A 19,957-nucleotide genomic window follows, 5' to 3' on the forward strand; every position below is an offset into this window, starting at 1 on the left:
ATCCCCGTGAAACGGTTCTCATTCGCGCTTGAATATTAATCGCCCGTGAGCGAAAGTCATGAACATCATGATTCAGTTCATCTGGAAGAGAAGACAAAAATGCTGTGTGGGAGACACACAAAACATGAAAAGAGTGTAGGTTGCACTAGCTTGCAACCTGATTGTGATTTATTTGAAAGTTTGACTTGGTAAAGAAATAGTTTGTTTATTGAAATATGAGCTGTCTAGCCAGCCTAACGTTACCTTGTTCTATTTAGCCTATTACAGTTTGTTTTATTTTAAATAAGGGAATAAATGTAATTTTATTTAAACTGTTCGTTAATTAAAATGTGTGATGCTGTTATTGAAAGTATGCTACTGTGTCCTTTATTTATAACAGTTAGTTGAACTTCGTTCATTTATTTTTCGTTCTTCTTTTATTTAAAATAGGCTACCCTTTACGGTGTCAGTGATTACATGTGCTGCTAATTTCTGATTTGGGAGTGATTTGTTTATTAGAAACATGTTAGGCTACCTTATTAAAAGTATTGCTCTTGACAGACCTGTGTGTTTTGTATCAGTAGTGCAGTGTCCGTTCTCGGAGCATTTAAGCCCTGCCCGCGTAAGGCACGCTGCTTCCGGCTCGCGCTGTTCTGTAGTTTATTAAAAGATTATTAATTCTGAACGTGTCGCGTGTCCATATTGCACCAAAATGCGACAATGCACTCCCTTGGGTCCGCAGCAACACACCCGCCACACGTGAAGACGATTGGATGAACGGTTCTCAACATCATAAAAATGCAAGACAGACACACAGAGATTCCTGCCTTTATTAGAGAGAAGAAAATGTTCAGCCCCCTCCCTCCGAAGCTTCGAACATTCGGTGTTGATTACTACCGAAGCTTCAAAGCTCAAAAAATGGTATTCGGACCAGCCCTACTGTAGACCCATCCCTTACACCTTAACCCACCCTTAAACCTACCCAAACCACCAAACCTGTCCCTAACCTTATCCATATCCCACCTCAAAGCAGCAAAAGTGTTCTGCAATACAATATGAATATAATAAGTATATTGTACATATTTTTTGATGTAAGTACATAGTAGTTAAGGCCACCTAATATAAAGTGTGACCAATGTTTCCTTGGCAATGAAATCAAATTAAGTAAGATTAAGTACTAAAATTACAAAAACTAAAATATATACAAAAATACTAGTTATTACTAATCACCAAAAATTAATAAATTTAAAATGAAATATTTAAAGGTATATAAATAATGCTAAAATATCACTGCATATGGCTTAAGATGAACAAGTCGCATGGACTGGGGGGTGTTTTATGCTATATTTGGGTATTGTGGACATTGACAAAACTTTTTATTATATGGATATTATATGGAAAAGAGAAGCCATTTTCACTCTATTTTACTCTGTGAAATACAAAAAGAGATATTTTGAAGAACATATAAGTCATTTTTGTCCACAAATTTACACTGTAAAAAAATTCCTACCAACTTCAAGTTAAAAACTTCAGCTGAGTTTTTACAGTGTATAATGAATGGAAACTGCGGCTTTCAAGACACAAAAGCACCCTAAAAATAGTCTATATGACTTGACCTCTGCCCTAGCTGTCCTTGGCATGCTCATGAGACAAGTACCAATGTCCAATTTGTCAAAATGTGTCAAACGTGTTCAATGAATCTGAAGGAATAAATCTGAACGATTTTATCACAAGTAAACAATTTCCTTATATTACCTTCTAGCCATTTTTTGACAGTCTGATCACACGGAAATGTTTTATAGATAGAAGTTGTGCTTTTGGATTGAAGTGTCCTTGCATACGCGTCATGTTTTTCACCCTGATATATAACAAACTGAAATTTTTATTAAAAAAAAGAAGAATTCACTTCAATATTGGTAATAAAGAATGAATCAACATCATTTTTCTTTCAAAGGCAGTGTACTCAAGGCCTTCCAGCAGAATCACAGCCCACTTCTGCCACCTTGATCTCAGGTTAACGACCTTAAGCACCAAAGCATCTGAATACGTTAGATCAAAATAGTGCTGGGCGGTATGACCAAAAATTTATATCACGGTATTTTTCAAAATTATACCGGTTTCACGGTATATGAGGGTATTTTTTTTTTTCATGCATGACCGGGTGTTAACCACATTTTCTACTGATTGAGAGAGGAAAACTGCAGTAGATTGACTTACAATGCCCTATTTTACTGTCATGATGAATATTGTAGAAAAATTCCACACTAAATAGTGACTAAATATGACTCATTAATACATGTTAACCAGGAGTCACTCATTTATAATCGCGACATCGTCTGATAAAATCAACATGCATCTAACGTTACAATAAAGAGCGGCTGTGCGGTGGTTTTGGCTATATTACTTTTTTGTCTCATGCAGCGCACTGCCTGCATCTGAGTAACAAAAAGTGCATAATATTAACAGACGAACTATGCTCATATTTATAATTCCAAACAGTCAGTTAGCAGCAGGTGCTTGGAAATGCTGTTTTGTATTCATTTATTGACGAGTCTGCTGCGGTACGGCCAGCTGAATGCGGTGCTTCTCGCTGCACACAGAACAGACGCAGAGAGAGGCGACACTGCACCGGTAGAGTCAGATCTCACGCTCGCGGGGCAGCACTGGTGACATCTTCCAACTGAACCATAGCTAAGATTTATCCACAAAAGTTGCTAGGTTTGTCAGTTTGTATATTCTATGGAAAAAAGCCACTAAAAGGGTCTGAAAGTTGCTAAATATAGTGCTAAAGTCGTGCTCGAGTGTGTGAGACGCGGGAGCTGACGGCATCGAGTGGTGGATATTATGGATGAGTCCTTCTGTGTCATCATCACGTTCTACTAGTTCTACAGCTTCAAAACTTTCACGCTTACTAACACATACAGCTGTGTCCTCGCCACAATGCAATAGTGAAAAGAGATCCCTCTAAAACAGTGTCCCTTTCCGAACGTTATTTAAATAACACCGGTATTGCGGTATTTTAAAAATTCATATCACAAGAAAAATAAACACCGGTATTCGGTATGAACCGGTATACCGCCCAGCACTAGATCAGAACATAACTCTAAGTGACTGGGCCAATGCAAATGAGAAATGCCTTGTTGGCTAATAGTATACATGCAGCCAGCAGTGAAAAGTCTGCCTTTAAGATGAAAATCCAATCTGATTTATATTCAAATAGACAGCGAACCATGGTTTCATAAGAAAGCTTAATTAAGAACTGCTAGGTGAGTGGTAGAAAGAGAGCGTGAGATAGACAGAGGGATGGGAAGGAAAAAAAAGATCCAAGGAAATCAAGATTTCTCCCTTTAATACAGACTGATATATTGTGGAACACTAGATGGAAATGCGACGGAAAAATAAATCAGGCATGACACAAACCAAGTCTGTGCATATGGTACACTCTTGAATGCTTGATCCACTTGAGCTGGGTAGCAGACCTCACTGGTTTCTGTTCAATAACAGCATATAATGCAAGGAAATTTCATCTTTGGGAACAGCACAAATCATGTTATCTTCAACCGTGTAAAATGTAAACATCCTTGAGCAATACAGAACTTTTTTTATTTATTTTTATTTGATCATGCTGTGTTTATTATGAAATCAAAAGCTGTAAGTTTTGTAAGCTGATCTTTCACAAAACATGACCATGAGATGGAAACGGAAAATGTTAGGAATTTAAAAAAAAAAGAAAAAAATTATATTATAAAATCATTTAAAAACTACCAATAGATGTATTAATTTTCAACAATTATTATTACTAATTTGACTTATTTTAGACTGATTTTAATCTAGCTCATCCGATCAGAATTCAGTCGAAACGTTACGTTTGGTATTAATACACTCTTAACCCTGTTGTGTTTGCTACACACAGGGCTCAAGCAGAACCATCCTAATGAGCTTTTGTGAATGTCTGTATCCATGAGAGGTTCCACAGCACGGTGTAAGTATGGAGAGCAATGTGTTTGCTAGATAATGAGGTAAACTTTAAGACACGACTGGAAAGCAGAGAGAGCCCAGGAGTCCAAGCGCCAAGCATCTCCATCTCACAGGTGGAGTCCTAGTTCTGGTTTTAATGTAAAACTGCCGTAAGATGTCTGTGCATTTGGATTTAATGGATGTCCTTGTGGGAGAGGCATATTTTTTAAAGCAAAAGGACATCTGAAGTGGGGTCTTACTATATTTTATTGATGATAAAATGTGGTATATACGTAGAATATCTTAGAAATCCAAGCAGGCACTATATTTTGTGGCACTACAAATGCCACAATTCTGCCAGAGAAGTCAAATGACTCTGACTATGCATAAGCACTAGTAATTAAGATGATTAATGGCCGCCTCTGAACTAACGGCAAAGGCGACTGACTTCCATTTCCCACCAGCACTGTGTCGGATATTAAAGGGTTACGCACTAAAGTTCATCGCTCATGTTCTCTTGAACACATTCTGACAGCATCCTTTCAGACCACCATTTAGGGGTAAGTGCAACTCAAATCAGATTGTTCTTTTGTGTGCGTGAGTGTACCTGTCCTCCCCCATCTCCATCTTTCTGTCTTTGGCTTCAAAGTGCCTGATCCTGCTCTTAGGCCAAGATGATGGTTTACACTACAATGTGCAATCAGTGGAATATCCGTTTTCATGGTTTATCTCTCCCAGGTGGGGTCCTGTTCTGAAAAAGGCCCACGCTCAAATGCTCCATTCGTCTTCATGGACAATATACTCTCATAAACGTTTTGTATGTTGTATATGAATCCTTATTTTTTCTTCTTGTAAATCTATACTGATCTGATTTTATGAAGATTACTGTTCAAATATTTGGTTTCAGTAAGTGTCTTTTTTTGTTTGTTTTTTTTTGGAAAAGATGTGTTAAATGACAACAAAGACATTTATAATGTTAATGCGAATTCTATAATTGCAAATAAATGCTGTTTTTCTGAACTTTCTATTTATTAAAGAATGTTGAAATCACAGTTTACACAAAAACATTTATTTTAAATTTTTCACAATATTGCTGTTTAATTGTATTTTGATATGTTAAAAAACACAGCCTTACTATAAACATTCTTTTTTATTATTTGTTTTTAACATTCTAAAAAATCTTATCAACCCCAAACTTGAACAGTAGTTTATATCAACATCAAAGACCACTGAAAAAAAAAAAGTTTAAATTTTTTCAAATTTGCAAATAGTTTCTAATTAGCCTACTTTTGTTTTGTAAATAAAAAAAATAAAAAAGCAGCTAAACATTGCTGTAAATTTACAAATAAAAATAAAAATACAGAGAAATATATTATAAATAAAGTGTACATGTGAACAATGTACAATATACACAAATATATTCTATATTTATACATATAACTTGTACAGATAAATATACATTCTGTATTTCTTAATATTTGACTTTTTTTTTTTTGCATTGATACTTCTGTTACAGTATGTATCAACCCTTTTTAATATTAATTCAAATACAACAGTTGGTTGATGTTATCTTATGTTAGCTAACAGTTAGTTCATGTTAGTTAAATAATAAATACAGATAGAGTGGTTCACGTTAGCTCACATCCAATAAATAATATAAATAGATACAACTTTTGACTTAAATAATGTATAAATTAAGCTTTTACTAATATTTCTCACTGTAAGTTAATGTTAACTAATGAAGTTAACTAATGTTAACAAATGGAACCTTATTGTAAAGTGTTACCATGACAGCAGCATACAGACTGTATATAACACTCCTTTGTTCCTTTACATTGTTCCAGAATGGCCTCAAACGCTTGGACCCCACCGTACACGTCAACACAGCAAGACTGGCCATTTATGCATGAGTTTACATGTCTATAAACATTTGCATAAACACCGGAAGACATGACGTAACACAATAAAACCTCATAAAATATCATTTTCTCTTGAGCCAGACTGCCTACCACAATACTGAGCCATGCTAAATGATCGCATCATCAGTCAACGTTACATGCGGTTCGAAACTTCCCATTTAGAATCCGGAATCCAATCATGTAAAACACAAATGCTTACCATACCTATTTACCGTGGCCATGCGGGTGCCTTTCATATGCTCCTGAGGGCAGCTGAATATGTGACAACCCTGGCATTTATATTTTGTCAGCATAAATGATGAATCTTTTCACATGCTGGGTGAAGATGAATCACGTCTATCGAGGCAGAGCGCCTGAAGGGACTCACGCTGTCTGTTTTTACTGTGTAAAGATATTAGAAACGTTGGATGGTTGAATTATAACCACTCCGGTCGACTTCATTCGAGGGCCGTGTCTTTAATAGGCTCGTTATCCATAGAAGTATAATAAAAGTGATCACAAGGATTAGAGCATAACAGGTATAAATGCACCGCTGTTGTCATCATACCAAACTTTGCTATAATTAAAAGCCTGGCGTGAACAAATACCTTTGTAAGTGAATAGAAAATAAACACAACAAGCTAGCGGTGTAATTAAACGGAATCAGCAAATTGCATCGCAAGCAGCTGCGAGACCAGCGGACAGCTGGCAGACACCCCGAATGCTCTGGCCATGAAAGAGTAGTCATATCTGATTCTGTTTGGATGGCCAGCCTTTAGAGACCAATGCTAAGCAGTACCTAGAGAACTGAGATGAATCGCTCACTCTCACCCCAGTGCGCCGCAGCCATATTAAACAGTTATGGAGGCAACTCAAGCGGAACTTTCTACTCTCGATTCCTCGGCCGAGTTCAACTCTCAGACCACACCGCGCTCCTGAGAATTCCCGTCACGGCATTAGCATTCTCGAGGTGTCAGGCCAATGTTTACAATCACGGCTAAATTGACGCTGGATTTTCTCGACTTGATGCTCGCTGGCCCTACCGAGCGCTCACCCATTTCTCTCCCCTTTGACGGTTCTGGGTTACACAAGGCTGTTATCATTAATGTCCCTGTGAGTCGACCCCACTCCTCGATTACTACGGTTCCTCTGAACACATCACCCTTCCCCCAGGCCGGTGACTGTACATTAATCACTCTCTATAAGGGCTCATACTGCAGCCTGACGATATACACCCGAGTGCCAAGTTGTGCTGGGGTAAGCATGTTTTTAAAATGAAGAGTGCACTATTGGATATTGAAGGAAAGGTGGCTGGTGGATATTGTGGGCACAGGCTCGAGAGTCGATCCCAGCAAAATGCTCATATCTAAATCCGCGAGTAAACAAAATGATTGACTCATGCGCAAGCACTTGGACACACACGCCAACACTCCACGACTTGCTGTGTAACAAGCACATCTGACATGTCAATGACTGACAATGTTCCCTCAACACCTCCACAGGCTGGAATCAAAACAAACAGATCTTAGACGTATTGTAAACGAGGAACGTTTCTAAAAGTATTTAGAATAAAAAATAAATGGTAAAACCGATCGCGCAATTACTGCAAAGATTCGATTTTGTGTAGAAGTTGCGGTTAGAATGAGAACAACAAATAGGCCGAAATCTCCCTCTGCACATCTACGTTTATGTGAGTAAAACCATTGATTACTCTAATAACAGTTATACTCAATCAAAGTTTGAATGCGGTGGGAAAAAACCAAGTAATTCATCGAATCAATGTGCCATTTTCTTGTATGATTTGTTTCTGCAAGTCCAATTTTCCCCCCAACATCTTTTCTCCTACCGTAACAGCAAAACAAATTCCATAGATAAAGCATATCCCTGCATAACACGCACACACACACACACACACACACACATACAATGACAATGAAAAGCGACAGAATAAAAGGATGGCTGAAATCTTTCTGAAAAGAAGTGGGAAAGAATAGAGGAACTGTATTACACGCAGGACAGAGGGGGAGCGGGGGAAGAAGCAAAAGCTTAAAGCTCAAAGCGGCAAAAACACCCAGCAGGAGACGAACAGAAGATTTAAATGAGGCTTCTGTAGCCAACCGGGCCACTGAACTATCCATTAAATTCAGATTATGGCTTTCTTTCCATTTTTTTTTATTTATGTTTTTAATCATCCAGCAAGGGTTTGTCTGAGAGTCGAAAACTAAAGCTGAATAATATGCATATTGATTGTAATCAGTAGGAGACACTGGCTTCGTGCATTTTATTAATGTAGACGTGTGCCAACTGTAGCTCTCAACGATTAGGAACGTGTATACGCTTTCGACACCCACCAAGAAGGAAGCGTAGTTTCTGGCACAGCATGGATGTGTTTCTTTAAATGCATCACCTGACGTTTCGCAGACCTTGAAAATTGCATTTGAAAGGCATTGTGTGTTTTAAACGTGTTCTAATTGCATTACTGGTCCTGTGTGTACTATCAACATTCAGCACGCTGGCATATCTGCATCACCGCTCTTCCTTTCTAAACCGTTTATTTGTGCTTGTTATTCCGCACTGTGCTTATTTTAAAGCCGGATGAAACTGGTTTTGGATCACTGTTAACACCTTTTGAGGAATCATAAAGTAAGCACAACTAGTGTAAATTACTGCATAGGTGAGAGTACCAAAGGATATTTCAACATCTTCTGTTAAATGTGCAATAATGAAGCTAGAATTATTTTTAACATATTACATTTAGCCTACACACAGAGAACGATGGAGAGAAAGTGATGCACGAGCATTTACATTCACCCACAAACCTGTTGCTAAAGCTTCACTGAGATTAACACACACACACATACACACACATTTAAACCAGCGCCAAATCGTGCAATGCACTGCAAGCTCTTACCTTTGTGAATGTTCAGGCCTTGCAGCACACCCCTGGGGACAAATACGGTGTAGAAACTCTGGGAGAAACCTGGTCTGCATGGAGCGATGGTCTGAGCGTTTCCGTGACTCCCCTGAGAAAGACAGACATTATTGGCTATGAAGACACAGGAGAGGGGAAGTGGTTAGGCAAATTGATTTGTGACCACAGGGTTGTGGTTCTTATTCAAGGTTATCGAAACCGATATAAATACCTTCAGGAGGCAAACTCACAGAGCAGGGATGCAGTCGTTTTACTATTAGGAATGAATAGACAAGTTTAAACCTTTTTTTTTTGTTTTTTTTTATCTTATGTACCCTCCACTCAAGCAACCTAATCAACAGTGTTCCTTTGAACTGGATATAATTTAGCTTTATTATTGATAATTATTATTATTAAGTCACTTTTAATAAATTGTATTATAATGACTTTAGCCTGTCAATATCAGTAATAAATGAAATAAAATATATGGGATAAAACATATTCTGTTATGAATATCATCAATTCAAATGTATAAAATGTTTTAAAAAAAATTTTTTTCTTTAATTCCTTAAAAAGGAATGGACTTGGGATTAATCATCAAAATTAGTCATTTTAATTATTATTAAACTATTTAAACATTTAAAAATCACACTTATCACACTCCAGTAACTGCATTTACCGTAAACCAAAAATGTGTTCCATTTTACCTTACTTAATTCATCTTTAATATTAGCATTATTAATAAGTCAGTTTTAATAAATTATATTATAATCACTGCAGTCGGTCAATATAAGTAATTAATTTCAGTAGAATAAAATTAAATAAAATTAAATTCTTTAAAGAAAATGCTGGATTAATCATCAAGATTAGTTGTTTTGTGATTGTTATTACATTATTTAAGCATTTGAAAATTAAAATAAACAAAATAAACTATTGTTTTCTATTTTGTAGCTCTAACAAAGCAATATCTCAATCTTTCCAAGCACCCACTGTAACCTGCTTAAACACCCTCTGCTGTGCACGTACTCCTGGTTACGAATCACTACTATAGTCCAGCAGAGTGTTTGAATATTCAATAGTTTCATGCCAATAAACACAAATCAAAAGCAGCAAATCTGTGATTCTCTTAATTCACATTCAGAGGCCTGCATTCTTATGCCCAAATGGTGATTTTAAAGAAATTTACACAAGCGAAAACATCAAGAGCTTCTCTAAAAAATTAACAAGAGCTAAACGAGCCTGTTTGATGTTTAAAACAAACCGAGGGAAAAAAGGGGGATGCAATGGAAGACAGGAAATGCAGAATAAAGAAGGCCGTGCTGGAGTTCTGCCATGTAAATCAGTAGAGAAATTGTGCCCATTACAGTGGCATCTATTTTAGGATAGTGACCTAGAGTGTGTGTGTGAGCGTGTGTGTATGCATCAATGGATAGTGCTCACCACAGAGATTTAGCATAATTAGATGGTGGGTCATATTCAGGTTATGCCAGTCTCAATATGGTGGGCTTTTCTAAAAACGATTTCAGGGTTCAAGCTCAGGCCTCGGCTGTGTCTGAACCGAACGAGAGGTTGCCTTTAGGGGTCTCTCTCTCTCTCCCTATATTTTTCCATTCAGAAACACAGACAAGTACGAACCTGAAAAATCAAGACAACAAAGAGACGACGCACTAAGCTCTTTCATATGTCCACGGAGGAACAGTCTGTGTCAAAGCATCCCTACAGATCACATTAGTCAGAGGGCTGTGAGATGGTTACTTTCTAAAGCAGCGCTGCCTCTGCCCACCATGTGAATACAGCTCTATAGCAACATTTCACCCCCAGCTGGATACAGATTTTATTCTGAATGAGTCATCAAAGAGAATGTCAATATCTGCCACATCCAACAGCAATATGTCTTATTTCCAGAACTTATATTTACTCAACACCCCAGCACTTTCTAGATTTCATTGTATAGGCTATGTGCGGCTTTAACTACTATATTAATGTTTCATAATTCCACTAACCAAAGCAACCAGTTCTCTGGCATCCAACAAGTTAAATCATTCCCGACGTTCCTATCAATGAATATGCCATAACATGAATATTAATACGAATACAATTCATTTGCATATTCGCATATTCCTCCAGTAAGGACAGAGCAGCACTATTACTCGCAGACACACCACAGGCATCGCCGCATCCTCTGCAATGTGTGTCAAAAGTGCAGCTGCAAGCCACTGCAGCTTCCTGATAGACGACCAGTGTTCAGCACAAACTGATTTACTTGTTTGAATGTTATTTCAAAGAAAAGAAAAAAAATCGACTGTTACAGAAGTGCTACGAAAGCAATTTTGCATTTCCAAAAAGACAAAGTAAACGCTCGATGCACCACTGCGCATAAAACGCACAAATACAAGTGCACTGTTCCGCACGGTCTGTCTGAATTCAAGTAGTGTTACTTCCAGAGTGTTTGTAAATAAAAAATGTAGTCTTACCAAAGAGGTGCCCACAACTAAGGCACACGCCACAAGAATCGCGCAGCCGGTTTTCATTTTGGCCATCAGCAGAGGCGGCAGATGTTTGTTATTCACAAACGTGGAGATAATTCCTGTGAGACGTGCTGTCGGTTGCAGGGCTCCGCTGAGCGATGCGAGAGAATATTGTCCCGGTCGGTCTTGCGCCCTACTGCAGGTGGACAGGCGCTGTTCAGCTCAGCACCACGGCTCCGCTGGCGGCGTCACAACCGCTACAACTCCTCCTACCGCAGCGTACTACTTAAAGACACACACTGAGACGCACTACAGCACGCTTGACAGTTAAACAGGCGAGTATTGTGTAGATTCCGCATATCTACTTTAGGTTCAAATAGCATGCGGATGCAGTCAGGTGGCGAATTAATAGGTAGGGGTTTTATGGTGGGGTCTGACCACCTTAATTAAGGATTGGGATATCTTAAAGACATTAATTATTTTTACATACATCACGATAGTGCAAAAGTTTGATTACTAGCTTTCGCGCCAACATTAACGTTCGCCTGAGGAGTAACCATAGCAACAGTTCGCTGCTACATCGCTTTGCATTAGGACAGTGCATCGGAAGGGAAAAAACACAATTACTATAATTATTTATCGCTTCATTATAGATTTAAACATTGCAAAATAACCACAAAACGTTAGTGTTTTGATTAAATTGTTTTGAAAATAGTTTAAATAGTAGGCCTACGCACGACGTCTAAACTAGGCTACTTTCCTTTAGTTAAAAGTGATCAAAAGTTAACGAATTGTGGAATCTAAATCTATCAAAATTAATTATCACAATTCATAGTGTATTTTACCTATTGTAATCGACGATCTAATTATCACGTCCACCATTATGATGTCAGGCAATCAAAACATTTTCAGAATGTCTGGATGATCAATTTTTAAACTAATTTGTGACATTTTTTTTTTTTAACATTTACCATGGTAACAATTACTAGAACAAAACTATGATAATTAGCAGTGTTGAGTGTAATGCATTAACAAATAATTAATTACTTTAATTTAATTAGCCTACTCATCCTTCAAGCAGTAAAGTAAGGAATTACTCTTAATTTTTCTGTAATTTAATTACAGTTAATTCCGATGCAATTGCATGTTGCACTGTATAGAACAATAGTCAATTTAATATAAAAATTTAACATCTAATGTTAAAATGTTTTTAGTGTAACTTTGTCCGTTTAAATACTTTGGTCGGTTCAAGAATAATTTATGCAATTTTATGTTTTTTTTTTTAGAGAATTAAAAGAGCAGTTTCATGTCAATCCTTGAAGCCTATTGTTCTACAAGATTTAGAAATTAATTAGCTATAAGTAATGCAAAACTTTTTAGAGACAGTAACGAGTCTAATTACACTGTTAAAGATATAATTAATAGCTAGTAAAGACTTTCTTTTTCAGAGGAACTTACCCAATATAATAGTTAGCCACCACTGTTATGAAAAAACAAATTAAACACACTGAAAGAAAGATTTCAAAAGCTTCTTACACTGCTAGTGAATCCGCCATTTATAACTGATTTACAGTGGAGGTGCAGCAATAACTAAAGTATTTAATATAAAAGATGTACAGGGGTAAACAACAACAAATGAATATTTAATAAAAGTTCGAGTCACAAAGCACTGCAAAAAAGCACTGAGTACAGACGTTTAAACACTCTCCAGTCTTCCTTGCATGGTAAAATTCTTGTAATGGTGCTTCTGACCTGAAGTGTAAACTCTTAACTGGCTCTTTCCATGAATAAATAAGACAGGTTGTCCGTAGGCAAAAATGTCAGTCTTACAAGCTTCATAATGTATAACCAACTGCATGCTATAGACTGCAACGCAGGGAGCCATTTCACACTTCACTTATTCCTCTGTCTTTTGATCATAGCTGAGTTGGCCACGTTACCTGCTGTGATCCATCGTAAAAGACCTGTATCCCATCTGACATAACTGTTTTAAACAGAGAGAAACAAATATAGCTCTCCAAGTTATTCATAATTTACTTCCTTGGCGACAGTCTTTTCGTCCAGAATGAAAGTAATCAAAAGGCCGTCGTCCACATTTTAATGACGCTGACATTTTCTCGCTCATCTGAGTTGGTAGCTCAATTTCCATATCAGAAGGACGACGCCAGTCTGATCCAATCAAAAGAAACATGAGAGAAATGTGAACGTGCTCTTTTATGCCAATTAGGACAGACCAATTCGTTTACCTGACTTTTTGACATTCTTCTGTGCATACTAAACAGGGGATCGGTTTAGGAGGCTCTTTTGGTACAACTTTATTACTCAATTCATTCAATTAAAACAAGACGTAATAGGCACTGATAGCAAGCACCACTTCACCAAATGTGAGTGAATTCTCTGCTTCAAGCTGCAGGAAATCCTACATCCACATGGTGTGTCATGTTTGATTGTAGACACATCTTTACTCGGAGAGAGAGAACCATTGTGGACTGATCACAAGTCTTGGAGGAACCAGAGCTTGCTGACTCAAGATCACAATGTCAGTTCTGAAATGTCCAAATGTCCACAAAACCATTCGCAAACAGACGGATATCCAGAAAATAATTTTATTGTTGAGCTGAATATCAGCACAGCAGCATGCGGTGAATAAATCTGAGTTCAGTGGATTGCAGAGACTGGAGGTACTCTAGTAGGGCTTCTTTTTTTAAGGTGTGTAAATTATTCTTCTTGAGTACTGAACATTTGCCTAATAAAAACACCATCTGGGCACTTGAAGTGAATTGGTTTAAGGCCGTGTTAAATTATTAAGCAAATCTCTCGAAATGGGTCCCACTTAACGGTTTTTACAGAAGACGAGAGTTGTGGGCCAAACACTGTAGATATCTTCGAATACTTTGTCACAATTCGAGAGACACACACTGGTTGTTTTAGTTAAATGGCTTTTCTCTGGTTACATTGACATATTTAAAGTAGTTTGACACTAAGCTTTCTCTCACGGCTTTCGCTCAGCTGGTCTGCGGGTTCTTCATTTTCGCTTGTTTGACAGAGGAAGAGACACACTAGACGTTAATACCCATACTTAGCATTCTGCAGTCTGGCTTTGTTCATCCAACCATACTCTACTTTTAGTTCCTGTATTCAAATGACGTGATCAATGTAATCCAACGAATGAGAAGCGTAGCATAAACTGAATGACATTTCCATCCCAACACCTCAGCTCCGTGTGGACAGCTAGTTTTATAAATAATCCATTATTATATTTAATAATTCATGGCTGTGTAAGTTGTTGGTGTCATCAGCCTTAATGGTTTGAAGACACCTGTATCACTCTGGCTGCTTGAGGGAGTCCAGGATTGATTGTCCAAGCACTTATTTGAGTGCTCCAAATGCCTCGCGCTGCAATTCGCGGATAGGGCCAATTTTACAATAAGTATTCACAACATAATGCTCGTTCTTGACTGATAATGATGTTGCCATTTTGTATTAAAGGCAGAAACCATGTTTTCAAAACCAGTTTTATGAATAACATCACAAATTCGTGGGATAAAAATGGAAGGGCTGTAATCTAATTTAATTTAAGCATTCACAGTGTTGCGTCAATCCATGGGAAATGTTTACAGCAGACACACCACACTGGCAAAGCACAAACAAGCAAAAGGAAAAAATAGACATAAAGCCTTAAAAGTTTCTTCAAAAACAACAGCTTAGAGATAAAAACAGCACTATATTTCAAATGAAACGGATGGCACAGTGAAAGCAAACCTCTTCCAAAATATTGAAGGAATTTAAGTTCACTAAATAGCACACTCTTAAGAAAATTGGTTCTAAACAGTCCCAGAAAGGTTCTTCAGCTTGTAACAATAGCAGAACCCTTTTTAGTGCTAAACAGAACCATTTTTAGGGTTGCATAAAGAACCATGATTTATTAATATATTAGTATCATTAATATTATTTGTATATATTATGTATTCATATTGTTTTTTTTACCCCTCTATCTGCCTAGTATTATAATATAGTGTAGCCTCTAATAGGGTTTTACAAAACAGTGCTCTAACAACAGCTATTAGCAGTAAATAAATGGTATTTAATAAATGATAATTGCCATTGAACATGAATAAATACTTAAAGAAGTAAACAAAATAGAAACAGAAAATAGTGTAATGAATACCAAGTTCCAGTGAAATATTGCATTTTCATAACCCACTTTGATGTCCATCATTATGTGTATTTTGGTGTGATTGAGTTGCAGTTTCTCTCTGCAGGTGATGAGGTTGTAGGATGTGACAGCATCTGAAATGCACAATTGAGGTACAACGTGTCTCCTTCCATCTGTTTATGTGAAAAACAACTGTTTATGAAGGCCAGAAGTTGCAGTGACACTTAAAATTATGTGAATTAGACCAGTTCGTAAAAATGTTAAAATGTTACTTTTTCAATAGTATAGCCACAATACATAAACAACATTATTGTTTTCTGTGAAAATAATGTTTTCGAAGTAAATTTGGAATAAATTTTACAACAAAGGTATGGTCACATTAGCGACATTTCACAGGCAAAAAAAAAAAAAAGAAGGAAATATTTTGCCCTGATTCCATTATTCCATGAATTCCTATTAAGATGATTTGAAGCTCAAATAATACACAAGCTTTCACAGGGGGTGGGGGTGGGGGGTGGGGGGTAACACAGACTGCAAGTGCTTTTATAAATTTTAAGCTTCACATTTCTGCTTAAAAAAAATCTGCTTTAAAATTTTCCAAAAAATTGGATTTTTGATGGTAATCAGCATGATGCCACAAACACTATCGACTGAGCTTAAGTGGTACTGAACAAAAATATTCCTCTAAAACATTGTAGAGAGAATATTTTCACTGCCTATCTACATGCATGCCGCACAGGGAACGGAGTCATGGAGATATGAAAATCCGGAATGTATAAGCAATTTCATCCATGGATGAAACCTCTTGACTCCTGGTGCAAAGTTACAGATAAATATTTGTGTGTGTACACTACACAATCCACACAATAAGTCAGAATGTAGCGATATTGCAGCATAACGATGTTAGCTTGTTGTGTAGATCCAATCACAAAGGAAAAGAAAGTGAATAAGCAGCTCTTCTCGCAGCAGCCACATGCTACAGACAAAAGTTGTCATCCAAGTAAATGCATTTCATATCACCGGAGACAAATGGAAGCAGTGTGCTGCCTGTTTCTTCGTGTGACCTTTTGGCTGCAGTTTTGAAACACAATGATTGCTTGATAGGCATGCAGAGCGAGCGACATTGACAAACGACGGCAGATGTCATTTGTATTTTCATTTGAACCGTAACCCTGGAATACACTTTGCTTAATTAACCTCACGGTGGCTGTTCCTCTTGGAGGGCTTCCTATTCACATCTCACCTTAGGGAAGAGGTGCAATCTGCTCCTGTAGATCTTGCATTTCACACACAATTTACAACGATGGAGATGCCGCACGTCACGGCACCACAATGAAATGAACATAATGTTTTCTATCAGTCAAAGGGGTCATTAAAGTAATGTAGCTGTTTGGCTATAAAAATGCATTCTTTGATACTAACATCATCAGACAACATTTGCAGAGTGAGGAGTTATGTAACCCGGCGCCTCCGGAATGTGATGTGCAAATGTTGTAACACATTTCAAATGTGTTAGTTTAACTTCTATAGCTGGAGAGCAGTCCTGGTCATTAAGAAGACTTTAAAGAATATCCAGGATAAATGCAAACCCTAAAATGACTGTAAAAATGACTTTAGCAACTTTACAGCTCAAACATTACATCAGTTTTAACTGGAGAATGAATGTATTGTAAGTTCATTTATAAAATTATAAGCTTCACATTTCTGCTCCAAAAATTGGCCTCACTTCCACTGAAAGAGCCTCAGTGTAACCTCTATTCATGCAAGCGGCAAGTTGAAATTATTTCTTGTGGTAATCAACATTACGCCACAAATGCTGTCAAATAAGCTTAACTCGTATTGAACCCAGAATATTCATTAAAAGCTGCAATGTAATTGAAGAAGCAACAGATATTGTGTGCTATATTGCAAAGAACATCCAAGTAAAACAGAATACTGAAAAAAGGAGGGTGGGGACTTGGTTTAATTCACTGATTTTTGATTGGATGGAGGCAAATCTGAATGCGACAAGATGGGCATATGTCACCAGTGAGGTCTATTGTATCGAGTAATAACAGTCTGAAGTCTAAGTAAAGAAAAATTAAAAGAGAAATAAATAAATAACAACATGCAGTGATGAGTGGTTCACAATAAAAGCAATAACATGCATTTAAAAATAGATTTCCGTTTCATGTCAAAATTAACAGTCCTGTCAAACTCATTTCCTGCTGCCATGTTGTCTTTAGTTTCAAGGCCTCTCGACCCTGTTGCTTTTTATATTTACTTTTTTCATCAATTTAATGCAGCTTTTATTTTTTGTTTGGTTTGTTCCCTGCTTCACTGATAGATCTCTTCAGGTAAACAAACAATACAGCTTGCCCAGCAACTTCACCACAGCACCAAGAGGATAAAACTTTTCCCACTTCACCATCATATCAGCACAATGCCTTGCCATCCCAAGCAATGATATAAACAACAGTGTTGTTTTTTTTTTTAATGCTCACACTGAAAAATGTTTTGCTCATTTTGAGTAAAATGCTAATGCAGCATTCTAAAGGAATGCATTCTAAATCACTTCTGTGCTCCTTTTTGGAGGTGGCGGGGGATAAATTAATAATAAATGGCATCTCGGGAGGGGTTTCGGGGAGAACGTTTTGCTGTTCAATAATGGCAACCTCACAAGTTCTTGTGTTTCAACAAAAATGCAATAATGTGCAAAAGTGTTGTTTGAATAATGCAGAGGCTGCATGCATAAATAGTACATTAGAACTGATTTAATTATGCCACGGAGAAAGCCTAGTTTGGTATTAAACAAACAAACGCAAGAAAGCAGAATGAGCCGACCCTGTGGCGCTGTGATCACCCAACTCATGTACTGGTTCAAAAGTTCGTTGTCTGAATCAGGCAGTCATACATCTATTTTGTTTTTCTTTTAGTAGGGTACCAGCAGTGGTGTAACGTAACGAAGTAATAATACCTCGTTACAGTACTAAAGTATCTTTACTTGAGTTTTTATATTTCAGCCAACTTTTACTTTTACTCCACTACATTTCCTAATTAAAATGTATACTTTTACTCTGATACATTTCCCCGAAGCATATTCGTCACTTACTACAAAATAAAGTTAGAAGAACATGGACTGCAGGAAAGCAGGTTTGACGAATCGGAGGTCTAGCGTCTGTGAGATAGACTACTAAAAACACAACAAGTGCAAACAAGTGCGCGCACAACCACGGATGATTTAATTTTCCACTCAAGTCAAGTCTGGGGTGTGCGATACAGCATCGTCTGCGATAATATGGTAAGTGTTGTTGTAATTATGTGCGATCTGACATAATCGAGTATATCACCAAATCACACACTGAACGCACACACGTGATTTATTAGTCTATTAAAACTCAAAATTCAAGGCATTCTAAATTGTAAATGGAAAAAATGCTTCTGTATGCTTTTTTATGTTAATATATAATTGAATATAGTTAACTTAATCTATATCACACAAAGAGTACAGTTTTTCTGCAGATATCAGCATTTATATTTTAGACATAATATTGCTTATTTTTGCTCAATTTTGCCAACGTAAATAGTTCCAAACAAAGATCACAGCACTGCTTTGCGTCTCAAAGCAATGGTGTTTACTTATTGAATCAATCATCTTTTTGAAGAAATCGGTTGAATAAATGGTTCTGCGACTCACTCATTAACACAGTCAAATGACTGTTTGTGAATGAATCAGTCGTTTGAATGAATCGGTTGAATCTCAATGACTCACTCATTAACAGTCATTTGCTGTCACCTACTGACGGTTTTAATTTCACATTTCAACTTTTTTTTTTTTTTTTCATGTTTAAATTATTTCAAATATTTCAAAATATGATGGAATGAAAGACACTAAGAACCGGATTAAGTGCTTACTCTTACCCAAAAATACAAAATGGAAGAAAGAGTTAACTGAACACAATCTTGCTACTCAAGCTGTGTATGAACATGTTTTATATATATTTTATTTGCTTCTTTTGCATTTTGCATTTACTTGTATTTTTACTTTCAATACTTAAGTACGTTTAAGATAAAAAATAAATAAAAAAATCGTACTTAAGTACAATAAATATCACATACTTTAAGACTTTTACTCAAGTAATATTCTAAACGGTGACTTCAACTTCTACCAAAGTCATTTTCTGGTAAGATATCTGTACTTTTACTTGAGTATGGCTTTCAGTAGCAGCAGCAGTCCTGGATCTCTACTAGGTAAGATAAGACATGAACAAGAAAAACTACCCAGCACCTGGGTAAATACAAAAAAATAAATAAAATAGGGCTGCACGATAAATCGCATGTGATTGGCATGCACATCTTGTCAGTAAAGCCGGTTCTGTGATTAGTAGTAAATCTCCATCACGTGCTTTCAGATGGAGTGGCGTTTAATACAGAGCCGTAGTACTCTGAAAAGCTACGCTATATGGCGTTCATAATCGAATGTGATTCATCTGCGATTATGAACGCGATATTGCTTAGCTTGTCAATGAACTATGGCTCTGTGTACTAAATGCCAATCCATCTGAAAGCACGTGATGGACATTTACAACTAATCACAGAACCGGCTTTA

The 19,957-nt window shown here is 37.0% G+C and overlaps 1 protein-coding gene across 6 annotated transcripts in view; it reads right to left on the minus strand.

Moving 5' to 3' along the window:
• The window catches only part of cdh4 (cadherin 4, type 1, R-cadherin (retinal)), a 253,284-nt gene that overhangs the window by 206,701 nt on the left and 26,626 nt on the right, over positions 1 to 19,957 (minus strand). For 4 of the 6 annotated variants that reach the window (XM_058791222.1, XM_058791221.1, XM_058791219.1 and 1 more), the window contains one exon: positions 8,746 to 8,857. In XM_058791222.1, the coding sequence (XP_058647205.1) occupies positions 8,746 to 8,857 (112 nt within the window). Of the gene's footprint in view, positions 1 to 8,745; positions 8,858 to 11,219; positions 11,729 to 19,957 lie in introns of those variants that run through there. The other 2 variants (XM_058791218.1, XM_058791220.1) reach the window with 2 other exon arrangements.

This window comes from Onychostoma macrolepis, chromosome 11 (assembly GCF_012432095.1).
Source record: "Onychostoma macrolepis isolate SWU-2019 chromosome 11, ASM1243209v1, whole genome shotgun sequence".
Classification (NCBI taxonomy): domain Eukaryota; kingdom Metazoa; phylum Chordata; class Actinopteri; order Cypriniformes; family Cyprinidae; genus Onychostoma; species Onychostoma macrolepis.